Source organism: Rhynchophorus ferrugineus, unplaced genomic scaffold (assembly GCF_030347505.1).
Source record: "Rhynchophorus ferrugineus isolate W39M unplaced genomic scaffold, kcgeb_rfMv2 rfM6, whole genome shotgun sequence".
Lineage (NCBI taxonomy): Eukaryota > Metazoa > Arthropoda > Insecta > Coleoptera > Curculionidae > Rhynchophorus > Rhynchophorus ferrugineus.
Genome location: NW_027472585.1, coordinates 6,218,967 through 6,231,569, shown reverse-complemented (window position 1 = coordinate 6,231,569; position 12,603 = coordinate 6,218,967). Strand labels below are relative to the sequence as shown.

Genomic DNA, 12,603 nt, shown 5'->3' with positions numbered 1-12,603 from the left:
TGTCAGTTCAAATCCATTCTAACATAAACCAAACCCCTATGTCTAGACGTCTCACTCACCACACCATTTAGTCTTTACATAAACACTTCTTCTTGCAAATTCACAGTTTTCGTATCTAGAACCGTAACAGTCAATTTTAAGTCTAATTTAATTTATTTCACTACCTAATTTTTCCTAAAAACATCCCGTATTACATTAATCTTGTCTTCTATTCATCTTTTGAATCTATTAATGTACTACCACTATGGTATATCTCTATCTGTGTTAGAGAGTACCTTAATTTCTCATGATTTGTACCAACCAGAGACATTTACAAATGAACTTATACATTTTTAATCCTAATGCTATTTATATTATACTCAAATGGATAAAGGAATATTAATTCATTCATCGTTAGAGAGATGAACACTTAATTATGAGAATATAACTCTCATGCAGCAGATTTTTCGCAAAAAAACCGATTTCTGTTAAAATGAAAGGACAGTGTTATTCGAACTAGCGAATATTTTGTTCGTGGTTGTTGAAATGAAGATGTCTCATTCGAATGGGAAAAATACCATCGAAAAGTGGTTCAAAGACATCCAAAGCTACAATGAACTTGATGAGAAACATATCGAAAAACCCTAAATGTAATAAGTATATTAAAAAAATAACCATATGAATCTTATTCGTTTAATTTTGCTCTATCGCATTTCCGGCTATTTTCTAAATTTAAAGAATGATTTTGAGGGCGTTATTTAGGGTGAATTGAATTATTTTGTCAAGAAATTGAATTCACAGTAGTATTTATTGTTGAAATAAATTATTTGCAAGATATCGTGTCAAATAGAACTAAGGATACTTCTAATTGATACTAAATTATATCGTTGGATCTACAATATTACATTACTTGTGGAAAAACTGTATGATGATAAATGTTTATGCTCTTTTCTTTTTGTTTCAGTAAAAAGAACTCGATTGTGCTTAGGACTCAGTTGTCAGTGAGGGTCCACACGATTATAGGTGAGTTTGTAACTGTTAATGATCTGAAAACAATGGCTGGCGTGTTTGGTAACCTTAATGCTATAATTGTAATATTATTCTAATCATTATACGTGCTTTGCCTTTATAATACCTTTCACTTTCGATCCGAGACTGGATATTGTCAACGTGAAAATTATACAATTTTTTACTGTTGCGTTATTTTAACATTTTTATTGATCGTAGTTGATCTAGGAGAAAAAAAGTAACGTTATTTTCATTTTTTATTGAAGAAAGTATTATTTCTACTTAAGAACGTTGTGATTTAATGTTAATATAACTATTTATGTTATACACAATTATTATTTTACAAGGGCTGTATGATAACTATTCTCATCATCACCATCATGTATATAGTTGTTCCGTTATATCCAGTTTCTCATAGATTTTTACGGATATCCGTTTAATATTCTCATCATACGGAGATATTGACAAGAAAATGTTTAAGGTCATTGTTATCACCTCATTATAATTGTTGCCCAATAATATCTTTATTCTTGCAATCTGGATGACTGTTGCTTGAAATTAATTTAACTGTTCAATATTCTATTCTTGATAATTAATTTTTTTGACAATTCCTCTTCCTTCATTTCCTCCTCCAAAACCAATTCAAACGCATAATTTAATAAACAGTACCATTTTGTATACATTTACAGCCTTTTTTAAGGACATAGCAATCATTTTTATACACATATTTTCTTCATTTGAACTGCAAGGTGGTCGATATTGTGAAGTAATGCAACTTTCAAACTAACCTTAGAAGAGTTTATAAATAGCCTTCATCAAACACTTCATAAAACACTTCATCATGTCATAACAATCTTCATTTTTGTCTCAGAAAGAGGAGACAGACCTCGTTAAAGTTGTCTATACTTGGGGATCCTGCAAAATGGCATCATTCGTGTTGTTTTGCGACTTCTTTCCATCTCTTTGGTAAATCAAGATCTCGTACGATATTACTCAACATCCATTGATAGAAACTCTCTAACTGATTACAACAATCAATCTCAATTACAACAAGATGTTCCGAAATTCATTATTTTATTTTCTAAGTATATTAAAATGAAACTTGTTTCGAAAACTACTTGTTTCGTGAGGTTTGACATGATATCTCCAGTTAAACTGAACCGATTTACTTTATAACTAATGAAAACCTCGGTACATTCTTATATCATATCGAATTAAAACTATAGCAAAATTTGGAAATTGGTTTGGTGGAAATGGCAAATGGTTTTTAGTTTTTTTCGAACATCCGTAATTGGGCGAAAAGGATTTTGTTTGACTTTATGTTTTTAGATACCGAGTCACTAAAACAGTTTTATCTTGGAAAGTAATTTAAAAATATTTAAAACAATCGACTTTTTGACCTTTCTAAACTATTGCCCTATAAATTAATTTTAAAGAATTTACAACATATAGTGTTACAGCTGAGGCTCATCGAATGCTGTGTGAAGCTTGTGGCAAAGACGCTGCATCGATTTCAACTTGGCTTCAATGGCTTGGACACCGAAGTCGAAGAGCATTCTGGACAGCCAACAAAATTTAAGATGAGGGTTAAATACTAGATCAAGACCGATGTAAAATGCAAGAAAATTATGCAGAATTGTTGAAAGTAACACAAGAATCATCTCCAATAGATTGAAGAACAAGGGAACGATCCCAAAGCTTGGATATTTTGTGCCATATGAAATGAAACCAAGAGACATTTTAAGGCATTTCGTCATATGTGAAATACTGTTACAGTAGCAAAATCGGAAAGGTTTTTTGCAACGCATTGCTACTGGTATTGAAGAGTAGGTCCATTACGATAACCCCAAGCGAGAAGAACAATGTGGACCACCTTTTCATGCATCAACATCAACGCTTCAAGTTATTGCTCTATATTTAATGGAGCTACGAGCTACCAAAAACCTATGAAACTATAATGAAACTATTATCGAGGATCCCTATCGACTACTACTGAAGTGTTTGTGGCGAATACTGCACAAAAAACAATATTATTCTTCCGCATGACTATGCTCGATCATTGTTATAAGACCTATGAAAACATACCTAAAATATTAAAATGCGAAGTGCTACCCCACCCGTTGTATTCTCGAGAACTTGCTCCTTCTGTTTACTAGTTGTTCCGACATATGATTCGTGATCTATCTGAGTAGCGCTTCACGTCTTATGAGGATAAAAAAATGAGTAGATACACGGATAGGCCCAAAATATATATCATTCTTTCGAGATGGAACCCGTAAATTGCTCGACAGATGAGAAAAAGTAGCAGCTATCGAATGAAAAATACTTCAAAGAGCTAATAGGTCAATTGAAAAGTCCCCGGCCTACCATAGAACAACACATATTTTTGGCAATATTAGTTTTTTTTATTCAACATAACTCCCTTCAAGGGATAATTCCCTATTCAATCAATTCCCTTTCGATACCTTTTTTATAGTACGATTTGTTCTTTGCTTCAAAATAGGCCTCAGTTTCAACGATCACCTCTTCATTCGACTAAAATTTCTTCCCAGCGAGCATTCTCTTGAGACCTGAGAACAAGAAATAGACACTGGGGGCCAGATCTGGAGAATAGGGTGGATGAGGAAGTACTTCGAAGCCCAATTCATGGGTTTTTGATACGGTGCATTGTCTTGGTGAAGCAGCACTTTCCTTTTCTTCAAATGCGGCCGTTTTTCGGCGATTTCGTCCGATCCAATAACGATTACGGTCCAATAACGCTATGTAATAGTCGCTGTTGATTGTCCTTCCTTTTTCAAGGTAGCTAATGTTGCGTTTCCCCACGTTTTGGAGCGGGTTCATCGTGTGCAGTTCACTCGGATGACTGTCGATTGGACTTCGGAGTGAAATGATGAAGCCATGTTTCATCCAGTCACATATCGACGCAAAAACTCGGGTTTATTATGCTTGATCATCTTCAAACACTGCTCCGAATCATCAACTCGTCGTTGTTTTTCGTCAAAAGTGAGCTCGTGCGGTACCCACTTTGCACAGCGCTTTCTCATACCCAAGTATTCGTGAATGATATGATGTACACTTTCAGTTGATATCTTTAGAGTGTCTGCTATTTCGTTCAATTTAAATTTACGGCCATTCAAAATCATTTTGTGGATTTTATAAATGTTTTCGTCCTTAACAACCTCTTTTGGGTGTCCACTGCGTTCACCGTTTTCGGTGCTCATTTCACTACGTCTTAATTTAGCATACGAATCTTTGATGGTTGATTTTCCTGGGGCAGTCTCCGGAAACTCGGCATCAAGCCAAGTGTATGCTTCAACTGAATTTTTTCCCTTCAAAAAGCAATATTTTATCAACAGGCGAAATTCCTTTTTATCAATTTTTTTCACAACAACAAAAGTTGCTTCACTCAAAATGCTACAATTCACAAACTAATGATCCGACAGCTGTCAAATTTATACACGCATCTTTTGAGGGTTAGGGCTAAACATATGGATTTAATTCTAGTAGCGCCATCTATGTGTCAGGCCGGAGACTTTTGATAATTGACCTGTTATATCGTTTGTATATTGACAGTTAAAAAAAGCACGAATATTGAAATTCGGGCGGGAAATTGGGTATCCAGTCCGATATTCGAGTCATTTTCATTAGCGGACAAGCCCATTGTGCACAAAAAATATTAAAAATAATTTTGAGAAATTTTCCTGAGTATCATCCGACACTTTCACCGCGAAAATTAGAAATGCATCATCACACCCGACGAGATACAATCTAATTTCGCGACCGATGGATATTTCAATCAGAAACCTGCCCCCTGGTCACGGGATTGAAAAATCCCTGGTCGAGAAAGCCTCGTTATTACATTTCCAATTAGAGAACCACTACGAACGGAGAGTACCTAACTCGTATATCGCGGCTTTATTAACCGTGGTGTCCCATTAAAAATAATTGACGAGAACTAAATGTGTCTTTTAATCCGAACTTCTGGTACGCAACTTTCTCCCGGCCATTTTACCGGCCGCTTGTTTCGAAATATTTTTCCGTCCACTTTTTGTCGTTTAAGCTGCAAGTCGTGTTGATTGATACCCCGAGGCCCCGAGACGAAATTTCACGTTGAAGTAATTGGTGGGAAAACGTTTGTTTACCTGTTCGATAGCAATTATTATTAAATTTAATAATAGTAGTGCAAAAAAGCATTTCGTTGAACATTATAATTGTTAGTTAAATGCAAATCGACTTGCGCCTAGAATAATTTTATGGTAAATAGAATAAATATTAATAAGAGATATTTACTTTCATATAACACAGAGAAATTTAATTGAACTAACTAGAAAAATAAATACAAAATATGCAGAGTCCTGTTTTTTAATCAGATATTAATTGATTTGTTAACGCATGACAATAGTATAATAGTTCCCTTTTAACCGACTTGGAAAAAGGAGGAGGTTTTATGTTCGGCTGTATATTTTTTTAAATGAATGTTCGCCGATTTGTCCCTCAATTATGGACCGATTTTCAAAACTCTTTTTTTATTCGAAACAGTGCGCTTCCATTGGACCAAAGTGAGGATCTGATGGGGGAAGGGGAGAAAATCGAAGGAAAACCTCAAATTTCAAAGGCACGTCCAATGTTTTCACATATTTTTATATTTATGTTATTGCTAAACAGACGTGATGAAAAATCGGAAGTAATTCAGTGTAAAAGTCATTCAGTTTGCTTTTTAACCACTAACTATATCATATATAAAGTCGTAGAAACATTGTAGGCAACTGTTTCTATGGTGTAATGGATAAGACGTTAAGCTCACACGCGGAGGTTGTTGGTTCGATTCCCAACAGGTCAACAACTTTTTTTGTTCTAGTTTGATTGAAACATTTGTCAAATCCTAGACTAGGTAGCCTGAAACGTTCCTTATTTTCAATCATTGTTTCTTTATTCCTATTTTTCCTCATAAGGGCTGCACATTTACTTGGGCTATCCATTGTAATACTTAATAAAATAACTGAGTAATTTATTGAGTAAATATCTAACACGTACGAACAAAATAAAATATTTAAAAAAAAAATGGACCGACTTCAAAACATAAATAAGGAACTCACTAAAAAGTAAAAAATAATTAAACTTAGATTTTTAACACAAAAAAGAAACTATGTACATAATAATCGTTGTAATATCTAAACAAAAAAAAACAAGAAACTTATCTAACCTAACTACTACACGTATTTAATATTCTACTATATACACACAATTTAGCTTAATACCTACCTAAACGTATTTATCTATTTACAATATTGTTTTAACTACTACCAACCGATTAGTTTGAAGTCGGTGTCGAGCTTAAACAATACAAAAATAATGAGATTTTGTGACATAAATTAAGGGGCTTAAACTTTAGGCGTTTTTCGTAGTATGCCAGAGATAAACTATGTATTTTTTTAATAAGTTGTTACTGAAACTGTTGTTACAAATTTGAACAAAAATATTATCTGTATTTTCTACCCCTTGTAAATTTGAAAAAAAAACATTAAAGAAATTAAAACCATGCTACCGAGTACAAAGAACATATAGAAATATAATTTTTCAAGTAATTCTTTATAATATGAATATTGTTAATGTAAATATTGTCGGTTTTACACCAAGTTTCGGATACTGTAACTAAGATAATGGCACTTAAAACTCACAATCATTTACATAATCGAACATTAATCCATTTTGGGTATATTGGATTTGGTTATAATCGACATTTTTCTACTCTCTACTTTCTACTCACACTGATAAAAATTGTAGAAATAAATCAGATCAGTACCATCATATTCATCGCGTTCATAATTTTCAATATTGGTAAAAACTTTCATTAAAACTAATAATGGTTAAAGAATTGGCATTTCCCAAAATAATTAGAATTTTGCAAAATCCTCTCCAGGGCATATTTTTAAGCATCTAAACTTAAAAAATATACAAATAAACCTATTTTTTTAAAATTTCCAAACCTGTGAAAAAAATAATTTTGATTTTAGCTTTTGAGGGTAGTTAATAGTAAATATTTGGGCAAAGTTACAGCGTTTATAGTTTAATTCAAACATGAAGATTAATATTGTTCTGTAATTTTTAAGATATGATTGATCTTGAGGTTTTTTTTGATCGCTAATTAGTACTAAAATGGTTATTAATAATAATTTGACATTTGTAGCAATTTGTTCTTGAATTACAAGCAAACAAACTACATAAACGCATACTTACAACGAAACTTAACGCTAATTACATTAGTTTGTTCGTGAATTCCGTCATGTCGTTTCATGCCAACCGATTAATCTTCATAGAACCCTTTCCAAATAGACCTCGAGTTACGGAAACAATGTACGTACGATCGACAAACATTCCGGTTGTGTCTTGGGCGGGGTCATATCAAACGTGAAAGACCAACTTCCCAGCTTTCGCGCTATTCGCCGAGACGCCTTTAACGTTTTTATTTCTCTTGCAGAAAAACTTCTGACCTCAGAAGGGCGGGAATTGAGAAGGGCTTTATTCTCGCTGAAACAAATTTTCCAGGAGGACAAGGATCTAGTCCACGAATTCGTCCAGAACGATGGTTTGTCTTGTCTCATCAAAGTTGGCTCTGAAGCTGATCAGAATTACCAGAATTATATACTCAGAGCTTTGGGACAAGTGATGTTGTATGTAGATGGAATGAATGGTGAGCTTGTATTTTTTAATCTGCGAAATTTTGATGATAATGTTATTGTAAATAATGTTATTAGGTGTTATGGAACATAACCAAACAATCCAGTGGTTATACAGTTTGATCTCGTCGAAATTCCGACTGGTGGTGAAAACAGCTCTGAAGCTGCTTCTCGTGTTCGTCGAGTACACAGATTCAAACTGCATGTTGCTGGTCAAAGCCATACGGACTGTCGACTACTCTCAGGGTTTGTCGGCGTACTATAACATCATGAAACTCCTCAAAGATTTTGACTCCGCTGACACTGAACTGCTCATTTACGCTACAACCCTCATCAATAAGGTACTATCGATGTTGAAACTGACCGCTCACCGGAGATATCACATTATTTTAATGTCGCAGATTCTGAACGCCGTTCCAGACCAGGATACGTATTACGATCAAGTGGATTCTTTGGAGGAGCAGGGAATAGAAGCGATCATCCAGAGGTACATGTCCAAGCCCGGAACCGACTTGGATTTGCTGCAGCAATTCCAGATTTACGAGGCTGTGCTTCAGTTTGAAGATGGAGAGGAGAAAAGCGCATCGGCTCCTATTAGGCATCTAGGTATGTAGATAATATTTACTTTTTTATCTTATAAAATGTTATATACCTTAAGAAATTTGATTTATACCTAATTTTAAAACAGAATAATTTCAAATTTTAAGTTTAATTTCTTAACTTAGGAATGTATAGTATTACTTGCAATTTTGGCATCAAAGCTGTGAAAATATATTTGCGTCATTTGTTATGAATTCATATGACACTGCAATGCGAATTGCAGGAGATGAACAAAACAATTTGAATACCTGACATATACACTATATTTGTATAATGGAGTATTGAGACACTATTTTCTCTTAAAACAACTGCAATTAAGAATCTGAAGCAGTTGAAATGAGGTCTCCCCATGTTTATTTCTGTCATTTAGTGTAACTCCCTTGAAATTAAGAAATTGATAGAAGAAAGACGAAAAGCTAGAAGAGTATACTACAGAACCAGAAATGATGAATGAGACAAATCAAAAGACTATAAGCAGAGTTGCTTCGAAAATTATGTAAGTGAATTAAGCCCTGAGGCAGACAAAGATTACTCGCATGGAAAGCAAATCCAATTATTAATATACCGCCTATTAAAAATGATTGAAATGAATGAAGAAAATTTAGAGTCTCGTTTAAAGGGGCATTCTCAACACCTATTTCGACTAGAATTCCACAGGGTAGTGTCTTGATACCACTCCTGTATCTGTTCTATATTGCTGATATCCCAACAACCAAAGAAACAGTAATTGGAATATTTGCCGACGACTCAGTTATCATGGCAAAAGACATATTTCTGCCTAAGGCTGTCTAGATACAAGTAACACTCAACAAGATCTATAAATGGACTGGAAGCTTAATAACTCCAAACTTGACCACGTTAATTAATGACAAAAACTCAATAAAAGTCAAGCAACTGGATATTCTCAACATGACAGATTAATTTAGACCTCGTTGTACTAAAACATCAAACCAACTAATAATCCAACGGACCCAAAACAAAGTTCTACGATTAATTACCAATGTTATTGCTACGTAACCAACTAAGAGGTGTTGCTATGATGACTCAAAATCAAATAGATACAAGAAGTGATCCAAGAAAGCCTTAAAACATGAAATAAGATTGCTAAATCACAGCAACGTGGAAGTAATACAGCTACTGGAGAACACGCAGAAAACCAGAAGATTGATGCGAACCAAACCACACTACCTTTTTCACCGTATAAGTGTATTCTTAACTCCAGCTTAAGTAATTCAGTTTTATGTTAATTTGGGAAATACATACTGATGTATTAATCTCGTGCTCTGAGCAGAGTAAAAAAGTATTCAATTGTAAAATAAGATACATCAACGCAGCAACTTTCAAATGAGTGGTTAGACGACGTTAGTTCCCTTGTTTGCCTTACATTTCGAATTAATTTTCAATATTTCTCAAAAACGATGAGTTTTGTTCGTGTCTTTTGTTTTTCTTCATCTACCCTGCATAAACATTCTTCAGATATCCAACGCTATGCTTGATGCCAAGCTGGTGGGCACACATTAATTGCAGGTTCTTCAATTTTGTGTCATCTACCAGAGAATTGTTTACTGATTATAGAAATCATCTTTGGAGGGTTGTTGATGAACTCAGATATATAGTTCATCCAATAAAACAGCCAATGCGCGTCATCAAAATTTGTGACGTCATCACGTCGCAATGTTGCTGCAATAACTTAGAATTCTGGTTTACAACGTTCATCGGTTTGTAACGCTTAATTGTTATCTCTAAAGAGCATTCTGTCTCTTTTTTAAAGAATTTTATAAACATTTGGCAACATGGCTTACCAATGGATCGTAAGACTGTTTGAATCTTGTATTGTTTTTTATCTACGAGTACACCAATTTTTTTAATAGAGAGCACAGTTAGCACTAGAGAGTTGCATTAGAGATTCAGTTAATTAATATTAACGTTGTCATTTAGCGAACATTAGAAGCTGCGGACAGATTCTAATGTTCATAATCATCATGTATATAGTTGTTCCATTACATCCAGTTACTCATAGATTTTTGCAGATATCGGTTTAATATTCTCATCATCTGGAGATATCGACATGAAAATGTTTAAGGTCATTGTTATCACCTCATTATAATTGTTGCCAAATAATATCATCATTTTTGCAACCTAGATGAAATTGTTGCTTGAAAGACCTCGTTAAAGTTGTCTATACTTGGGGATCCTGCAAATGGCATCATTCGTATTGTTTTCCGACTTCTTGGTAATCTCTTTGGTAAATCAAGATCTCGTATAATATTACTCAACATCCATTGATAGAAACTCTCTAATCGATAATATTATTTATATGATTATACCTCAATTACAACAAGATGTCATGAGATTCATTATTTTATTTTATAATAGTATATAAAGATGAAACTTGTTTCGAAAACTACTTGTTTCGTGAGGTTTGACATAATATCTCAGGTTAAACTGAGTTACTTTCATTAGTTACTTTATAACTAATGAAAACCTTCTCTGTACATTCTTATATTATATCAAATTAAAACTATAACAAAATTTGGAAATTGCTATTTTGAAGAAGTACGGAAATGGCATATGGTTTCCAGTTTTCTTCGAACATCCGTAATTGGGCGAAAAGCATTTTGTCTGACTTAATGCTTTTAGATACCGAGTCACTAAAACAGTTTTATCAAAAAAATATTTAAAATATTTTAAAAATAAAAAAAGGAAATTAAAATTAAAAGGAAAGTAATTTTAAAATATTTAAAACAATCATCTTTTTAACTAGGATCAAATAAGAAGGAAAAATCCTCACTGAGTTTATAACGAATTTTAAATCTTTAAAAAATGAACTATTTGTTTTCACCGTATTATGGATCGCAAGACTGTTTGAATCTTGTATTGTTTTTTATCTACGAGTATACCAAATTTTTTGTTAGAGAGCACAGTTAGCACTAGAGAGTTGCGTTAGAGATTCAGTTAATTAATACTAACGTTGTCATTTAGCGAACATTAGAAGCTGAGGACAGATTTTATAAAAATATTTCTTTATTTATAGATGAAAATATAAGAAAAACCTTAAGATCCAGGAAATCAATGAACGAAAATAGCGAACGACGTAAAAGCAGACGGCACTCCACCGGTACCACCCCTCTCTACGGCGGCCTGGTAACGAGAAACAACAACCACATCTTACCGGAAGACTATGACGAATCCTCCAGCTCGAATTCAGTCTTAAATTCATCACAGTTAAACGGAGGCTACAAAGATAGTAACAAAGGTAAGTCGCGTTTGAGCTTCACGAAACCTATCAAACGACTAACAGCAGACTGTTGCGATTGGCTTTGGTTTCTTGGCTTTAGCTAACGACGCAGGCGTGACACCAGCTTTGAAACGGCGACGCGAAAGGGCCGAGCGGCAGCGCAGCTTCATGCGCGAACAGCAGGAAACCGCGGATTTGCTGAAGAATGCCACCACTAAACAGAATAACAACGAGGAGAACATCAATGTGTTTGCAGGAAATCTTGCGCTACAGCAACGTCTCTCCAACGGGAACAACATGACCAACCGGAAGGATATGACGCCGTATTTGAACGCGATGAACAGAATGGATTCGGAGGAGAAGCAGCCGTGGATCATGTCGATGATCCAGAATCAGGAGAATGTGCAGGAGTCGGATACCACCAACGAGAATGAGCGTAATATCATCATGCAACTCAAGAAAGATAACACCATCAAAGGTCAGTTTTCCATAGTTGTAAATATATAGACAATATTATTTTTTAACAAATTATTAGTTGAATTAAAATTCTCCAAATAAAAATAAAATCTTCACTAAAAAAACTATAAATATAATGATATTTATCATCAACCATAAAGTAAATTTAATTATACAATTCGAAAAGGTAATAAAACTCATGCAAAACTGCAATAGTTAAGAATGTAAAGGCAATTTTAATTTATTTTTATCTTTAATAAAGCTATTGTTACAAATAATATTAACAAATTCTGTTAGACAAAACAATATGAACACCTTTTTGCTGCTTTTTTGGTTCAAGATTGGCTTTATTCATCAACGTAATCTCCATCAAGAGCTACACAATCATCCCAGCGCCGCGCTAACATTTCAATACCATTTTTATAGAGCGATTGATCTTTTGCCTCAAAATTAGCCTGTCACCGGTTGCTATCCACTCAGTTGACAATCGTTTTGATTCTGGTGTGTAGTGATGGATCCATGTTTCATCCACTGTCAGAAACATTCCAGTTACGTTTAAACGAAGCAAAACACTGCTCAGAATCATCAAAACGTTCTTGATTTTGGTCAACATTGAGCAAACACGGCATCCATTTTGAACAGAGC

The 12,603-nt window shown here is 34.1% G+C and overlaps 1 protein-coding gene across 7 annotated transcripts in view; it reads left to right on the top strand.

Annotated features, from left to right (window-relative positions):
- Fhos (Formin homology 2 domain containing) overlaps nt 1-12,603 on the top strand; it is a 142,185-nt gene that overhangs the window by 118,708 nt on the left and 10,874 nt on the right. For 4 of the 7 annotated variants that reach the window (XR_013006237.1, XR_013006238.1, XM_076407807.1 and 1 more), the window contains 6 exons: nt 944-1,002; nt 7,466-7,678; nt 7,743-8,005; nt 8,066-8,270; nt 11,299-11,520; nt 11,759-11,980. Coding sequence is in view for 5 of the 7 variants with exons in the window: in XM_076407807.1 (XP_076263922.1) it covers nt 944-1,002; nt 7,466-7,678; nt 7,743-8,005; nt 8,066-8,270; nt 11,299-11,520; nt 11,759-11,980 (1,184 nt within the window). In the remaining 2 variants the exon portion in view is untranslated. Of the gene's footprint in view, nt 1-943; nt 1,003-7,465; nt 7,679-7,742; nt 8,006-8,065; nt 8,271-11,298; nt 11,521-11,602; nt 11,981-12,603 lie in introns of all 7 variants that reach the window. The other 3 variants (XM_076407804.1, XM_076407805.1, XM_076407806.1) reach the window with 1 other exon arrangement.